The sequence below is a fragment of the Haliotis rufescens genome, unplaced genomic scaffold (genome assembly GCF_023055435.1).
Source record: "Haliotis rufescens isolate VD_foot unplaced genomic scaffold, xgHalRufe1.0.p SCAF_4, whole genome shotgun sequence".
In the NCBI taxonomy this organism is placed as follows: domain Eukaryota; kingdom Metazoa; phylum Mollusca; class Gastropoda; order Lepetellida; family Haliotidae; genus Haliotis; species Haliotis rufescens.
The window spans coordinates 43,403,094-43,422,288 of NW_025964112.1; the positions used below are offsets into that span (position 1 = coordinate 43,403,094).

Sequence of the window (19,195 nt, forward strand, 5' to 3'; positions counted from 1 at the left end):
TTCTCGCTACAAGATACATTTCCTTCCTCGCTACAGCATACACTTCCCTTTTCTCTAAAAGACACAGTTCGTTTCTCTCTACAGGATACATTTCCTTTCTCTCTTCAACATACATTTCTTTTCTCGCTAAAAAAAACACAGTTCGTTTCTCTCTATGAGATAGATTTCCTTTCTCTCTACAAGATATATTTCCTTTCTCGTTACAAGATACATTTCCTTTCTCGATGTAAGATACATTAATTTTGCTTTCTCGCTACAAGATACATTTCCTTTCTCGCTACAAGATACATTTCCTTTCTCTCTACAAGATACATTTCCTTTCTCGCTACAAGATAATTTCTTTTCTCCCTAAACAAGATGCATTTCCTTTCTCTCTACAAGACACAGTTCGTTTTCTATCTAGAAGACAGATTTCGTTTCTCTCTACAAGACACATTTCCTTTCTCGCTGCAAGATAATTTCCTTTCTCTCTAAAATACACAGTTCGTTTCTCTCTAGAAGTTGGATTTCCTTTCTCTCTACAAGATACATTTCCTATCTCGCTACGATATACATTTATTTTCTCTCTACAAGATACATTTCCTTCCTCGCTACAAGATACATTTCCTTTCTCGATGTAAAATACATTAATTTTCCTTTCTCGCTACAAGATACATTTCCTTCCTCGCTACAGCATACACTTCCCTTTTCTCTAAAAGACACAGTTCGTTTCTCTCTACAGGATACATTTCCTTTCTCTCTTCAACATACATTTCTTTTCTCGCTTAAAAAAACCACAGTTCGTTTCTCTCTATGAGATAGATTTCCTTTCTCGCTACAAGTTACATTTCCTTTCTCGCTACAAAACACAGTTCGTTTCTCTCTATAAGATAGATTTCCTTTCTCGCTACAAGATACATTTGCTTTCTCGCTATAAGAGACAGTTCGTTTCTCTCTAGAAGAGAGATTTCGTTTCCCTCTACAAGACACATTTGCTTTCTCGCTGCAAGAAGCATTTCCTTTTTCGCTACAAGATACATTTCCTTTCTCGCTGCAAGATACATGTTCTTTCTCTCTACAAGATACAGTTCGTTTCTCTCTACAGGATACATTTCCTTAATACTCTCTTTTAACATACATTTCCTTTCTCGCTACAAGACACATTTCGTTTCTCTCTACAAGACACATTTCCTTTCTCTCTACAAGACACAGTTCGTTTCTTGCTGCAAGATACATTTTCTTTCTCTCTACAAGATACATTTCCTTTCTCTCTACAAGATACATTTCCTATCTCCCTACAAGATAATTTCCTTTCTCGCTACAAGATACATTTACTTTCCCGCTACAAGATAATTTCCTTTCTCTCTACAAGATACATTTCCTACCTTTCTACAAGACACATTTCCTTTCTCGCTACAAGACACATTTCCTTTCTCTCTACAAGACACAGTTCGTTTCTTGCTGCAAGATACATTTCCTTCTCTCTACAAGATACATTTCCTTTCTCGCTACAAGATAATTTCCTTTCTCTCTAAAATACACAGTTCGTTTCTCTCTAGAAGTTGGATTTCCTTTCTCTCTACAAGATACATTTCCTATCTCGCTACGATATACATTTCTTTTCTCTCTACAAGATACATTTCCTTCCTCGCTACAAGATACATTTCCTTTCTCGATGTAAAATACATTAATTTTCCTTTCTCGCTACAAGATACATTTCCCTTGCTACAGCATACACTTCCCTTTTCTCTAAAAGACACAGTTCGTTTCTCTCTACAGGATACATTTCCTTTCTCTCTTCAACATACATTTCTTTTCTCGCTTAAAAAAAACACAGTTCGTTTCTCTCTATGAGATAGATTTCCTTTCTCTCTACAAGATACATTTCCTACCTTTCTACAAGACACATTTCCTTTCTCGCTACAAGACACATTTCCTTTCTCTCTACAAGACACAGTTCGTTTCTTGCTGCAAGATACATTTCCTTCTCTCTACAAGATACATTTCCTATCTCGCTACAATATACATTTCCTTTCTCTCTACAAGACACAGTTCGTTTCTTGGTGCAAGATACATTTCCTTTCTCTCTACAAGATACATTTCCTTTCTCGCTACAAGATAATTTCTTTTCTCCCTAAACAAGATGCATTTCCTTTCTCTCTACAAGACACAGTTCGTTTTCTATCTAGAAGACAGATTTCGTTTCTCTCTACAAGACACATTTCCTTTCTCGCTACAAGATAATTTCCTTTCTCTCTAAAATACACAGTTCGTTTCTCTCTAGAAGTTGGATTTCCTTTCTCTCTACAAGATACATTTCCTATCTCGCTACGATATACATTTCTTTTCTCTCTACAAGATACATTTCCTTTCTCGCTACAAGATACATTTCCTTCCTCGCTACAGCATACACTTCCCTTTTCTCTAAAAGACACAGTTCGTTTCTCTCTACAGGATACATTTCCTTTCTCTCTTCAACATACATTTCTTTTCTCGCTAAAAAAAACACAGTTCGTTTCTCTCTATGAGATAGATTTCCTTTCTCTCTACAAGATATATTTCCTTTCTCGTTACAAGATACATTTCCTTTCTCGATGTAAGATACATTAATTTTGCTTTCTCGCTACAAGATACATTTCCTTTCTCGCTACAAGATACATTTCCTTTCTCTCCACAAGATCCATTTCCTTTCTCGCTACAGGATACATTTCCCTTTTCTCTACAAGACACAGTTCGTTTCTCTCTAGAAGATAGATTTCGTTTCTCTCTACAAGATACATTTCCTTTCTCTCTACAAGACACAGTTCGTTTCTCTCTAGAAGATAGATTTCGTTTCTCTCTACAAGACACATTTCCTTTCTTGCTGCAAGATACATTTCCTTTCTAGCTGCAAGATACATTTATTTTCCTTTCTCTCTGCAAGATACATTTCCTTTCTCGCTACAAGATACATGTCCTTTCTCTCTACAAGACACAGTTCGTTTCTCTCTAGAAGATAGATTTCGTTTCTCTCTACAAGACACATTTCCTTTCTTGCTGCAAGATACATTTCCTTTCTCTCTACAAGACACAGTTCGTTTCTCTCTAGAAAATAGATTTCGTTTCTTGCTACAATATATATGTCCTTTATCTCTACAAGACACAGTTCGTTTCTCTCTATTAGATACATTTCCTTTCTCGCTACAAGATACATTTCCTTTCTCTCTACAAGATATATTTCCTATCTCGCTACAAGATACATTTCCTTTCTCTCTTCAACATACATTTCATTTCTCTCTACAACATAAATTTCGATTGTAGAAAAATATTGTAGATGTAAATTCACACAATACCGTTATGAGAAGTCCGACGATTTTCATCGTTCAATCCTTTCTGACGCAGTAGGAGCCAGAAATACATTTGTATGACAGATCTACATTATTGTGCCCGTCGTTGAGCTCACAGAATGTTCACGCAGTGTGGGAACTGAATTGTGTTGTAACAAGCAAGTGACGCCACGCCGTCGGAAAACGATGACACTCAATGAACTACTTCGCTGATCCATTAAGTCTACTCCACAAGTTCCTAGGGACATATTCTGACTCGGAACCGCAACAATGGCGCATCTTGGTACCGATCCTTACTGTACCATGTAAGTTTCAGCAACATTGTCTGTGTTACATTTGGTACATATTCAAGGGCGAAGATTTAGAGGGTGAGCTGTTATGAGATATATCGGAATACCTAGTGAATGTACGATGAGTTTTCCTTCATTTTGGACAGGTATTCGATGGCCTTAAAGCAACTCAGATACCCGTAACGATTATTCGAGGGACTTACATCATGCACATGTTGGGACACAAAGTATGCATTCACTCCGGACATAAGGTTCATTCACTTGGGACAGGGAAGAAGGTCATCCACAAGGGGCATAATGCATTCACTCAGTCAGGGCATAAGTATTCATTTCATTTCGCTCTGAATTATATAATAAAATGTATTTATTGACTCGAGACATAAATTATTCATTCATTCGGGACATAAAGTATTTATCCACTCAGGTGTGGTTGCTTGTGTCCGGCTAATAGATCAGTGAAGTACGAAACAGTTTGTTTCCTTCTGTCCCATTTATAATCAATGAAGAACTAAACAGTTTGTTTCCTTGTGTCTCATTTATAATCAATGAAGTACTAAACAGTTTGTTTCCTTCTGTCTCATTTATAATCAATGAAGTACTAAACAGTTTGTTTCCTTGTGTCTCATTTATAATCAATGAAGTACTAAACAGTTTGTTTCCTTCTGTCTCATTTATAATCAATGAAGTACTAAACAGTTTGTTTCCTTCTGTCTCATTTATAATCAATGAAGTACTAAACAGTTTGTTTCCTTCTGTCTCATTTATAATCAATGAAGTACCAAACAGTTTGTTTCCTTCTGTCTCATTTATAATCAATGAAGTACTAAAAAGTTTGTTTCCTTCTGTCTCATTTATAATCAATGAAGTACCAAACAGTTTCATTTCCTTGTGTCCGGCTTATAATCAATGAAGTACTAAACAGTTTGTTTCCTTCTGTCTCATTTATAATCAATGAAGTACCAAACAGTTTGTTTCTTTCTGTCTCATTTATAATCAATGAAGTACTAAACAGTTTGTTTCCTTCAGTCTCATTTATAATCAATGAAGTACCAAACAGTTTGTTTCCTTCTGTCTCATTTATAATCAATGAAGTACTAAACAGTTTGTTTCCTTCTGTCTCATTTATAATCAATGAAGTACCAAACAGTTTCATTTCCTTGTGTCCGGCTTATAATCAATGAAGTACTAAACAGTTTGTTTCCTTCTGTCTCATTTATAATCAATGAAGTACTAAACAGTTTGTTTCCTTCTGTCTCATTTATAATCAATGAAGTACTAAACAGTTTGTTTCCTTCTGTCTCATTTATAATCAATGAAGTACTAAACAGTTTGTTTCCTTCTGTCTCATTTATAATCAATGAAGTACTAAACAGTTTGTTTCTTTCTGTCTCATTTATAATCAATGAAGTACTAAACTGTTTGTTTCCTTCTGTCTCATTTATAATCAATGAAGTACCAAACAGTTAGTTTCCTTGTGTCCGGCTTATAATCAATAAAGTACTAAACAGTTTGTTTCCTTCTGTCTCATTTATAATCAATGAAGTACTAAACAGTTTGTTTCCTTCTGTCTCATTTATAATCAATGAAGTACTAAACAGTTTGTTTCCTTCTGTCTCATTTATAATCAATGAAGTACCAAACAGTTAGTTTCATTCTGTCTCATTTATAATCAATGAAGTACTAAACAGTTTGTTTCCTTCTGTCTCATTTATAATCAATGAAGTACTAAACAGTTTGTTTCCTTCTGACTCATTTATAATCAATGACGTTCTTAACAGTTTGTTTCCTTGTGTCCGGCTTATAATCAATGAAGTACCAAACAGGTTTTGGGTTTTTTTTGTATCCGGCTTATAGCCAATCAAGAACTTAACTTGTGCCCAATCCTTTTCATATGAATAAAATATGTGTAAACCAAACTCAAGTATAATAGCACGAAGTTACGTTTTCATGTCTTTCTCTCTTAATCACTGCTGTAATAAGAAAACACACCTCTAGATGTTCATCTGAAGCGAATGGGAATAACCCCCATAAACGCCATTGAACTTACTTAAGTGTGTTCAAGCATTACCCCATCCTGGATCTATTACAATTATTCAATTATTTATAACACGGTTAAATCTTAATCTTTGAAATTGTTAAGCTAAAAAATATTCTTTTTTTAGGATATCCCTAAGTGTTGCCTTAATATGCAGTGCTACACAAGTTCCTCCTAACACCTGAAGACACATTTTAACATTAATTTAACATTTTAATTTACTTTTCTTGCCTTCTTCTAGGGAACAATTCATGAACGGCCTTGCTATATAATGATACCGACAATACTAACATGGTAGGTAGATCAGCAACTGTGCAATGCAAACGAAACAATCACTGAATAACCAGTCGTAAATTATATCATTGGCAATTTCACACTCGCATTATTTTCAAGATTTACAGTATTCAAATGTTGAATCTTCTATGAAGACCACATACGTTATACGCGTATTAAGAAAATGGTTGAGCGCTATTCCTTAAAGACATATGTTAAGTCTGTAACACTTTTGCGTTCCTTTCAGCTGGCCAAATAAACCCTCACGTCTTAGGTTACCAACAGTCAACAACAGTAGCACACGAACAGAAGGTACCGGACACTGAAACAGTTCCTGCAAACCTAGCTGGACTGAACACTTACTTCATTATAAATCTATTTACACCCTCACCCCTCTCATCGTTGGCATCTATGGTATTTTATGTATCTGCTTGGCCAATCAATTCCACTGTTGGTACATCCAATGAATGAGCTGAACTACACGAAGATGAGTCTCATCCAGTACAATCAAGTTGGTATAAAGGCTAATTTAGCGATTTGCATTGTCAGTTAGAGTCGTTAAAATGTGTGAGGGGAAGATATACATCTGGTAGAGTGATATACAAAAGTTAACCACATCTCCCTCGATGGAGGAGGCAGGAATTATCACTTCAGGCAGTGCGGTTCACAGCCCGGCTTTATCTTGGGAGCTTAAGTAACAGGGAAAGAAAAAAATCTGAGTGAACAAACAGACCACCTATAAACCCTGTCGACACTCTATTGTGCTTTCATCTTCAAATAATAAATGGTACAGATATTTTGAGAAAAAATACACCAAATTTCCAAAACCTTCCCTGAAGAATATTTTCTTAAACACGTTTTTTTCCGACATGACGCAATACTGGCTTTTGTCGGTTCACTACCTGTTCTAAAAAGAGAAATTCTATTGACACTTTGGGAGAACATTATTGTGTGATAAAGGATTTAGTTCCGTACCACTCGGCTCAGCTCCTCAAAGCCACATATGCCCAGTACAGTTAAAGCAATGAAAAAATATGCAAAAAAGGAAACATTTTTTATATGTACATCAGCTGAGGTCAAAAACGAAAAAGTACGCGACCTTTCAAATATATAAAGTGTCCACTGAAATATCACAAGTGTCTAATAATTAATTCTTCACACATATCACACCAGTTAAAATAAATGTATATTCTAAATGGCCTCTTAATCTTCTATTAAAACCCACTATAAGACCTTCTTTTCTACAACAAAATATTTAGATACAGTGTATCATATCCCCTGAATCATAAATCTACTTTCTAAAATCCAACAGTCTCGTAATCGAATGAAAAACATATCGTTATTTCTCATGCTGGAAAAATGTTACTTCCAGTATTTGTGATTGGTGCCACCGTTGGGGCAGGATATGCACACCTTTTCATCAACACCTGGTATCATCACTATTTGATAGTCATTCATAAACACATGCTCATAATACAGTCGGAATTTTATCGACTCTGCTTTCGCCAGAGATTTCTAATGAATATGGAGTTTTGTCGCTTTTATTTAGCCGCCATACAACAAGGGTGTATACTTTCTTTTGCTCATCAGTTTATGTGGTCTAATGCTTCCTTAGACTTGCACGATGTTTGAACAATTCATAAATTTGGTGATACACTTTGAACACTAAGTTAGCCAACAGCTGCTACGGTAACAGACGTCACGCCCATGTGAAATATGGATTTTGTCCAATCAATGTCCAGCAATGTGAAAAAGGTATAACTCACGGTTGCATATTAGTTCCCTGGAGGTTTTTTTCATATTTTGGTGAAGATAATGTTAATTATGCTAAGTTTTTGGCATTTCGACAAAATGTCGTTTTTTCGAATTAGGTCATGAGCAAGATTCCTTGGCTATTCCCTGGCTTCTGTTCTAAGACCTACGTGTGTAAGCGCTCACGTTTACCAACAGAGGTTTATGACTGACGTTTGAGTTTTGTATTACCGGAGCTGGGTGAGTTGTAAGGCACGTTGTCTGTCAAAACAAGGAGATGATACAACTATGTAGCTTACTGGAGAGGAGGAGATTGAGAAGAGACGCAATTTACAACTTGTTCACGATGTGACGCACATTAAGCCTTCAGACGAAGGTGAGGTGAGGTGAAATGGGGTCTAACGTCAAGCGTATCGCACTTATATAGAGACGTGCATGCACGCGTATGTTTATATATAGCTGCTTTCACTAGTCCGAGCTAATGCCGATTTTATAGTGCTAGCCTACTGAGATGCCATGCCGCAGTTTAACATGGATACCTGCTCAGACGCAGTATACCGACAACGAGCCGACGTGTTATCCCCTTAAGGCCACGCGCAAGGCAGTATAAGGTTTTGGTATGACGCGTACGGGGCTCGAACCATGGACCTTCAGCTGCCCGGACAGACGCTCTACCCACCAGAACATGGAGGCGGTCAGATGAGGGTACAAGGTACCATTAATTGGGCGAGTTGTGTGCAGTCCCTAATATAAGATTATGTTATCGTTGAAGCAGTTTGCAGTAGTCGAAATATAATTTAAATTGAAATGCCATAGAGGTAGTTAATCCAAATTTATAAATCGTAAACCATTAAAGCACAAATGGCATTTATCTAATACTTCATGCATGAATCAGTAATGAGGACATTCTGGTGTAACTATCTGATACAAGGTGTCCGCTAAGTGGATGGACATATTTGACGTACGGGTTGCATACCGTCACACACCAAGAATACTTTCTTCCTTGGTCAAACCTCCCTCACTCACTCTGTGCCTTAAAATTGCAAATTTCTACTAAAAATATTTACAGGTCAGTCCATTTTCTTCGCTGCCCGAAACAATTCTGTTTCATATCTCTTTCTTTCCTTAAGAGAGAATACATCCTGTATTAGTAGTTAAATGATAAAGGTAGATATTTCTGAACATATAACAAGGAATTGATACATAATAAAAAAAGAAGTGAAAAGAAGAAACAGGCCGATCAAAACGAACACAGCATGTCAAATACTTCCTTTACGCCTTCACTGTACATTGTAAAACACAGTGACTTACTTTTGACGCACTGTGTTCCGTCGTCGGTGGGGTTGAAGCCGACACTGCAGGTGCATATAGTCTGGGTGCATTCGCTGTTGGGCACTGCATCCTCACAGTCACTGTCGATTGCGCAAGTTGTGTCACCTATCTTTCCTGTTGAGAAAATAAGTTCCTTTTGAAAACACACATAACAGTGATACCACTTAACGCAGCTAAATTAGCGCTTCACATATATGAAGAACACAAACGAACAGCACGCCTTGGGAACTCTGTGATGAAAAAAGGAATGTTAGCTTTTCGCAATAAATGATATCAAACAGCGGTCGATTGACCATCATCTATGTTTACGAAAGTAAAACCGAGGTAACACTTCGTACTTTATATATTGCACAAATGCCATTTTATTAATTCAATTACCATATTCAACATGGTCATATTGAATTAATAACAAAGTAAGTTCGGTTTTACCTTTTACAATTCACAATACATAATATCAAAAGTTAGATCATTTACAAATACGTTGCAAAAATTAAAAAAATATAATTCATGTGAATTCCGAAATCTGAAATAAAAAAGATGATTAATGTCATATGATGTTCACATAATATAACATTTGAGTGGGAGCAAATGAGATTACAACAATACATCTGAGCAACAAATGGTACATATATATGTGAATGAACCATTAAGTCCATCAAATATCAGAAAAACACAGCATGAAATTCGCAACGGCGCATAATCAGTTAATGATAAGATACGAGACAGCAAGAACAATAAGCATCTGTCTTTATCGCAAGACACCTCCCATACCCGTCTTAAGGTAACAGTAAATTGATTCAGAGAAACGTGTGGTTTACTCTAATGTTTCTTTAAGGGCGTTGTTACTGCTTATCACTCTTCGGCGTAATGCTTTTCTAAGTGCAGGACCTCACAAAAATCGCTTTTGTTCATTATCAAGATCCAAGAACCTCTTAACCTAACGCAAAGTTTATATTTTCCTAATATAATAATTGACAAGTACACATATATAACATTAATCAGAAGCATGTACATCGGAGACGCTTAAAACATTTATTTTGCAAACAAGAAAATATAATGATAAAAATAATAATTTACAACATCAATTCTATAACAATGTCATACTGAAACATAACATATTATGCAACGTAAATCACTCAAAGGCGATCATACTAAAATATGTTTGCGTATAAACGTAAGGGCATATAAAATACTTACTTAATGTACAGCCAGTAAGGTTATCGTGCCTATAGTAGCCTGATTCACAGGCACATGTTCCGTTCCTGGAGCACACGCCTCTGGGATAGGCGTCCCAACATTCTCTGTTTAATGTACAGCGGTCTCCAAACTTACCTGAAAAGTGTTAAATACTTACGATAAGTCAATATTGCATAAAGGATACAGAGCGAAAGTGAACATCTCCATGTCTTAGGTGGTAACTGTATTGCAGGATGTCCTGTGTGTTCCGGAGTGGTGTCTCTAGCAATAGCTGGGTGTCAGTGAAAGTAGTGTACTGGGAGTATTCCGTATGGAGCTCAAATTGGGGTGATATAACGTTTTAACCGAGTCACCGTATGGCTGAGTAATAACAGCACTCCTTCAAGAACGGTTCTGTTACATGGCTACCATTCCTCCTAACGAGAAGATACAGAGCACCATATCAGCTTCCAAAGCCTAATATTCACCAAAAGGCACCATTAGCGAATCCATCAATGATCCGGTCCAAAACAATAGATTATGGAACTTTTAAGCGCACGGCTTCGAAGCGGCTTTGTCAAAACAGTTACTGCTCCATACAGGCGTAGCAGGATGGGTATCTGTGTACGGAATCCCGTAACGGCCATCTCAAGAGGCTGATGAGGTACGAGTTGGCCCAATCATACCAGAGATTCGCCATCATCAGCCAATCAGCGTCAGCTTCCTCTGATTTACAGCTGCTGCATGTGATGACGTGCACACGAGGGTGGCACGCCTTTATTCTCATCTTTTTAAACAGTGTTTTATTTTGTCATTAATAGGGTAATAGTACCTTTACGAGACGTGCCCTGACTCTTATCACTTAGGAGCATATTGTGTACACTTCATGGATAAAGAAATGGAACCTATAATGGCTAATAACCGCTCTTGTTCTTATAGCGATGGGGAAGGATTATATTTAACAATCTCGTTCAAGGCGCATTCGGGCTTTGGAGATGTATAGGCAGTATAACATGACTGAGTGTGTCACTTTGTTCAGACGTTTTGAATTTCACGAGCAAGGGTGACATTTTCATTAATTCTGATATTCGTTTGTTTGTTTGTTTGTTTTTGTTTAACGCCGCACTCAGAAATATTACAGCTATATGACGGCGGTCTGTAAATAATCGAGTCTGGACCACACAATCCAGTGACTTATGTCATGAGCATCGATCCAAGCAATTGGGATGCGATGACATGCATAAACCAAGTCAGCGAGCCTGACCACCCGATCCCGTTAGTCACCTTTACGGCAAGCATACGCGCCTTTTGTTATAATTCGTAAAATCGGTATGATACACACTCGAATGTAGTATTTATCCATACATGTAGTTGATATACAGCTGTTCAGAAGCGGCGGATGCGTATGGAGAACAGTTTCAATAGATAAACAACACCAGAATGATGCCACCAATGAAGATTGTGACGTCACATCTGTAAATCCCACGTCAGCAATAATGCATTACGTCATCAATGCCATGGAGTGAAAGAGTATGGTTTTACGCCGCTCTTAGAATATTCCAGCAATGTCACAAGAAATGTACTTCACAAACTGAACTCATGTAGAAATCGAACCCGGACCTTTGGCATGACGAGGGAACGCTTTAACCGCTAGATTAACCCACCGCCCAAAATGTTTTTGTATATCTTCAATACCTCGCTTATCGCAAAATTTGAAACTAAATAAACCGAGTTCGAGATAAATGGAATGTCGATGTTATACCCTAGTTCCGATCTGAATTCTGTCGAATCGGCAGAATACGCTCCTCTTGTCACGAACATCTCGTATCACGACTATTTGTTAGTGATTCATAAACACATGATCATGCTATAGTCGGAATCGACATTTAGCAGACATTTCTTGTGATTATGAAATGAGTTTTGTCGCTTTTATTTCCATCACCGAAATAGTGAGTGAGTTGGGTTTTACGCCGTTTTGAACAGTATTCCAGTGATATCACGGCGTTCACCAAAATAACATATTCGAGTTAAAACAGTTCGTGTTAATAATGTGTCTATGTGTTATATATGGAAATTTACATTACATTACCCATTGCATGAACTGCATGAACTGCATGAACTAGTAATTGCTTTAATTCCTTTTTTATCATGTTTTACAAGTTTTGTCATGTTTCACAATTTGTTACACAAGATAAGACGGAATTCATAGAATGCCATAAAAGAGCCATCACGGAAAGCTGCTGTTATCACAACATATCAGTTTGCATTTCCTACAGCAGGAATTATGTTGAGTCGGAGCAACTGTTAGAAACTTTATTTGCCGACTCTACCCATTCACAGTTACCCCTGACAAGTGTTTCTTTGCAACATCTTCCTAGATCGATTACACCCTCCTTACAAACGCTTCCCCACATAACCCCTCACCTCCTCCCCACTAGAAGTATAAGGAGAATGACGTCATGAGTGTCATGAACATTTAGTGTCTGCTGTGGTTTACTGGCAGCTGTAAACGACAATACAATTTACGTTATTTTTTAAGTGCAAAACGACCACATCGAGAAATCGTCTTTCTTATTTCTAACTACACTTGAAACTGTATTCGGGTCAGTTGTGAGTCAGTGGTATCATGTGCCGTTATTATTGTGCATATATGGTCCCTTAGTTGTATCAGGGTCCGCTGAAAATTGATTCCATTTGAATGTGTGCCACTGTACCCGTGATCGGGGGTTTCACAAAAGTGATTATCGTCAACGACATGTTGTCACTTTGGAATTTCCTGCCAAGGAGTGAGTGAGTGAGTGAGTTGGGTTTAACGCCGCTTTTAACAGTATTCCATTTATATCACGGCGCGGCAGCTTAATGTGGGAGGAAAGTCCGGAAAATTACCCATTTAGATGTTCCTGCCAAGGAAATACTGTCCAAAGGTGCACTCAGGTTCATATACGTTAATATCCTGATATACAATAATTAAAGAACAAATAACCCATTTAGATGTTCGTGTTGATATGTGTTTACTTTTTGTATTACCTTTTTTAAACAGGATGCAAGAAAAAATTATAACGTGACACTCGGTTGTCCTTTTATTGTGAATTATTATGGAAACTCTCTCGCCGATATCAATATAAACATATCTCGAGAGGATTTATACTCTATTCCCAAACTCATCATTGTCTATACAATGTCTACGATTAGAAAAGACAAACGCTGTGTTTCACGGTCTTGCCATTCAACAAATAATCATTGCCAATATCTTTCACTGCTGACATTAAATAAAAGCGACAAAAACCCTTTCCATAGCCACAAGAAGTCTCTGCTAAAAGCAGAGTCGAATGTACGATACCGACTGTATCAAGAGCATGTGTTTATGAATCACTATCAAATAGTGGTGATACCAATGATCAAAGGAATCTATCATGCACCTGATCAAACACGGTAACATATGGTACAAGTCAAAATAGGGAATGCATCGGACATCATTTTTGTCACTGATGCGTCAAATTTGGAAATGTCTTCCACATGTTAACCATAAAACTTTTTGAAAGCTTTACTGATGCCATGAATGTAACCTTGATCAAATAACTTTTGAGCCAGATTTGCATGACCCTCTTTGAAATCTCGAATATACCGCAAAGGTTGTGAAATGCAGACACCAAAGGCAAATGTCTGCAAGGTGATTTCATACCTGACCAGTACCATCGTCCATAATGTACGCCTGTACACGGAATCGTGTTCCGATCGTAAAAAGTGTCAGGGACCAAATGGCTTGCATTACGTTAAAAGGTTTTGGAATTAGCTCCATTGTGCTCATTATGAACGGTACGCACTGAGCTTATTTCCAGAGGCGTTCTGCATCTAAATGTCATCACTGATAGACACGACAGCATGTGTTTATTACATGCATTCCTTGTATAATGAAACATATATAGCACGCCCTGTAGGATGTTCTTACCAACAAGCCTCCATATCAGTATGTGCACATAGAAACGTTCAAAGAAGCAGGAGGTATGCATTCTATCCAAGAATTGTGCATTTATGTTATCTTTCCATCAGTCAGACATATATTTTTGTTGTTCTATGACCTTATTGTTTACTGGTCACAGATTATGAGTTGTTACATAATGCAGCAGAAAACAGCTGATAGTCACGAAATGTGCCTGGAGCTTGAAGAACAATTATATCAGATTTATACGCTGTTGGGAAAATATCTTTGAAAGTACATGTCTAGGAATTCACTACCCCTTTTTATCATTTGCCATCTAGGAGCTAGTAGAAAAATATGACTCATTATAAGAAAATGAAAACTTAAGGCAACTCCTCTTTAGTTTTGGAGGTTAAACGCAACGTTTGTACAATGATATAGGTATATTACATTTGTAGCCATACATTAATGACACTTTGACAAGAGATCATGAACTGAAAGCATTTTCTGGAATTTTAATAGTAATAACAGTAATTCCGAAAAAGTAAAATCATAACTGACCAATGATGTAAATCCCAATTTTACAATTTCATGAACACACATTTACGTGCTCGTAGTTGTAGTTCTCAATTACACAAGCATATTACAACGCGTGAGACCTTTCACAATCTGTGAAGCATGCTGCCAATTTATTTCCTTGATATGTTGCTATCTCATCCTTGTACACATATGCAGAGATGATAAAAAATGTCGTATGACGTTATTTGCCTTACTCTTTCTTGCCTGGAGCAAAAATATCTTCCAAAGTGAAACAGCTACTAATTATAGATTTCTGCGACTCCTTGTTTATTTACAAAGGATTTTTTACCAAGGTACAATGTCTGAGATGCTGGACAGAGATAGAATTGACGGATTACATTATGCCCTGAGGTTATCCTTGAATATAAACTGACGTCGATGTTGCTATAATACCCACCGAACATGGTATTCTGGCGTAAATACTGTTGGAAATACCATCAAAACATATTCCAGAGATTGTGTCATTCAAACATCATTATCTGATGTTGCAGAAAAGGTGCCTCATTGAAGACTGGTCGTGTTACACTGGAGATATTATAACAATGTCTGTTGACTGTTGAAGCCAGCATCTTGTGATCAGTGTCTATTTGGGAAATGTGGGAAATGTCTCGGAGGAATTCGACCTACTCGTAAACATGGTTCTCATACTCTCAGTGAAGCTGAGTAGTAAGAGGCTTTGTCTTTAGAAATACAGTAGGAAGGATAATTAGATATATGTTTATAGTGATGATGTGTACATACCGTTGATAATGATTCCTTTCAGATGTACCGTGTTTCTACGTTGTTGTGTTGTTTACCGCCTCCTCAATCATCAATATTCAAGTATTCGCGACGACGCGTTAAAAGATTGTGTCTGGGCAAAACAAACCAGTGGTTGATATTATGAGCATCGTCCCACGGTACGATGACACATTAGTGCTACCGATCCTGATCATCCCATCCATTAAGCGTCTTACGAAAACCATAGTCTACAAGGACCTAGTCTAACATACGGTTCTCTACACGTACAGTGAGTTAGTTAGAAACGGTATCAAACGATCAGGTTTTGAAACGAGTTGTAAGCTAAATGGTATCTGAGAGGCACGAATGTAGTAATCTCTTTCTTACACACCTTAAAATTGCACTATTTTAGCATCGAATCTATGCCTATTTTGTCTATTCTTATGATCACAGTGGCTGTGATCACATACCACTACGGTCATTGTGACGTCATCCGGGCTACTCCTTACTACCCATACCTAGTGTGAGCCTCCACAAAATAGTTTCCACCATATCTGTGGATTATGAAGGCGATGATGGCAATGCAAAACTAGACAAGGCCAAATAATATTTATTAACACTTCAAAAACCACAAAGTCCCGTCACAGACGTTGGTGAAGCACGAGTAAGTTAATTAATTATAATCAGGAAAGTAGTCCGTCATAAATTGACCTTAGGTCATCACCATGAAGTAACCAATCACGGACCTGGAATTCGATCTCACACATACGTTTGGTGCCAGTTATCTCAAATAGGTTTCTCACCAACAGGTATGTACGAAAACTAGATCATTCTGTGACATGTGACTCAATTATACCCAAGGGTAAAGGTCATTCAGGTAAAATAATTATTTTTGTCTGACTGTTGTTTTTTATACAAGCCATCAATCAAAATTAGACAATAACAGCAAACATCAAGATTGTAATGTAAAGGAAGTTGGCATATTTTTTATATAGTCTAAGCTGCAAGTGATAAATATGTCTGCGATATTGTAACTAAATTATTTTAGAGTGGGTGAGTGAATTGTTTTTTAGCGGAATTTCAGGTACACCTCGGCGTGGCATGAAAGAACTAAGCAATGGAGGTCGTTGAACCCTCCTAGCACAGTAGGGGGCTGGGGCGGTCAGATAGCCTAATGGTTAAAGCGTTTGCTCGTAAACGCCGAAGAGCCGGGTTCGATTTCCGACATGGGTACAATGTGTGAAGCCCATTTCTGGTGTCACCCCGCCGTGATATTGCTGGAATATTGCTAAAAGCCGCGTAAAACCGTACTCACTCACTTACTTAATCCTAACAGTGATAATACCCACGATCAAATGAATCCAGCACGCTAAAGGGATAAACTCGACGCAGCGTATTTCAATCATTAAGATTAAAAGAAAATGTCGATTGTTTAATAGTTATTTCAAAATATAACTTACGTCTGATGTTTTGTGGAGGGGTTTTCGGAATGGATTACATTCATGGAGTCTTTGTATGTTGATTTCTGTGTGTGAGAGCGGGTGTTCACATGCGTATGTTTGTGGAACGTCGTCGTAGGTTGAAGCATACCCAGATCAGTTGATATACACATGTAATACGATGAGGCAGTTTATCAAGAGTGGTTGATCCAACCACACGTCATAGAATCTGAGCTGTTCAGTGTGTCGGTATGCAAGCTTGCCTTAAAATTATTATTGACGAGAAGGTAATGTACATTCATAGCTTCTGAACGTTGTCCATGAGTAGAACATTACGATGCCAAAGACGATTCGGGTCAAACGAAATACAGGAACGTCCATATTTTTATTGTTTTAAATATATTTAAGTGCCTTTGAAATCGTAAGCGTTTATGTTTCGTAACATTTGCCTTGCCATCTGTTTTTCAAAACGTACAATAACATTTGATTTGTTCATCATTTCCATAGATATGTGGTAAAAATATCATTTTGAATCGTTATTTTGGCAATATATCAAGACTTTGGATCTTAGACATTGAATACTTGTATTGTCATGTAATAACTCTCTTAATGGCCAAATGAATTCATTCTTGTACAGCAATGCGATCAGGTTTATGGTTTGAAGAAAAATTATTTATCAAAGAAAACTTTGGAAGTAAACGTAACAACAGAGAAGCCCTCATCTCTCTCAAGTGTTCTTATCAGGCAGATAGACACTTGTACCCCAGGACATACAGTTTACTCGTTGTTATCAAGTACGTTATAAAGTTGGCAAATATGCAAAATCCATTTGCGTGATTAAGGCAAGATGATTTCGTAGTTGATGTTTGAATGCCAGATGAAAGCAACCTGTTCCCAAGTACAGGGATGAGCTGTTTAACGGAAGGATGAGAAAGTGGCTAGAACAATTTAAAGCGTAAAACATGGTAAAGCGAGGCCATTGTTGACTGGTCACACTGACCATATGATTTGATTTCTGTCCGATAGTGGTTGATAACAATGAGGCAACAGGTATTCTATGTACCATTTCACTCTTTGCTTTTATTTGTGTAAGCAATTAAGTTTGAATGTCAGGGAAAAGGGAATGCGGGTGGTCCAGTCGCCCGAGGCACCACCCTTCGCTGTCCATAGTTGCTATCATTTGCTGCAAGATCCGCTAATCCTGGGTTCGAATCCAAGATTCAATTGATTATGAACAATGGTCTGGCACCACAAGAGCCGTTTTCGAAGGGGAAAGCATTGAAAACGTAACCCATGGTAAAGGGATCATGGATACTGAATTTGCATGAATACATGTCCGTTGACTACCGTACCAATACCATGCGCATGATGCGTTCCCCTCTGTGCAAGCCCCTCTGTCTTGTGCTTTATAAAAACCAAATATCATATTCATTATTATCATTTGAAAATTCTCTTCGTCGTTTTATTATCATTGCTGATAGTGTTGGCAATAGTATTGTTACTTTGACCGTAATATATTACAAATAAACGTTATTTGCTTTTTATCTTTATCACCGTGTCCATGTAATGTGCTCATACTTTCCCTCATGTACGTATAACTGCCTGTAAAGCCAGCTGACTTTGTAGATATGTGGATTCAAGTGTTTCCGGAATTTTACATAAGATGCATACAACCCTACAAGCATTTCTAGTGCCGTGTGTTTAGCTACATGTGCATCACTGCCAAGGTCAGCGTTCTTGGCCTCGTAATTAAGATAAAAGGCATCCTTCGCAAATAACTGACTTGTTTTGAATATAATATCTATTTTAAGAAGGTTCTTAACTACAAGTATTAAATATTATTTTCTTCTTGTTATTAACTGCACAGTCAAACTTCTTGTGCAGTCTTGTTCATTGTTGGTTCTCTTGACGAACGTTTTATATCTGCATCAAAGTAATGTTTTGTACTGGTAGCACAGTAGAAGAAGAAGGTTTTGTAGTCAGAAGAGTTAAAGCGTGGCATACTGAAATGTCATATTAAAATGAATGACGATTTTATGACTCCATGACGAGACAAATACTGGAGTAAAGATGGCTTCACGGCTGCATGGTATGGCATAAAGTAGTCTTGCGAAATAAAGTACAGACAGCTTTACAACTTTATGCAAAGTTAAGTTGACGTGCAGTTTAGCTAACCTCGCGAATGTTACACAACGCACAAACTGGTTTAGCATTACAGTAGATTCACGATTATTTTCAGGGCACGTGTGGTCCAGTCGTCTGAGACGCAGCAATTCGTTGTGCAGAGTTGCTTACCTTGGATACGCCAGAAACATATGATAGGGGGTTCGAATCTCTGAATATATTCCTAGGTTTGTCAGCACCATACACGTGCT

The 19,195-nt window shown here is 37.5% G+C and overlaps 1 protein-coding gene across 4 annotated transcripts in view; it reads right to left on the reverse strand.

The window, feature by feature from the left end:
• LOC124135921 (multiple epidermal growth factor-like domains protein 6) overlaps positions 1 to 19,195 on the reverse strand; it is a 122,479-nt gene that overhangs the window by 47,660 nt on the left and 55,624 nt on the right. For all 4 annotated transcript variants that reach the window (XM_046501611.2, XM_046501610.2, XM_046501608.2 and 1 more), the window contains exons 6-7: positions 10,185 to 10,319; positions 8,967 to 9,101 (exon numbers count right to left, since the gene is read on the reverse strand). In XM_046501611.2, the coding sequence (XP_046357567.2) occupies positions 8,967 to 9,101; positions 10,185 to 10,319 (270 nt within the window). The remainder of the gene's footprint in view (positions 1 to 8,966; positions 9,102 to 10,184; positions 10,320 to 19,195) is intronic.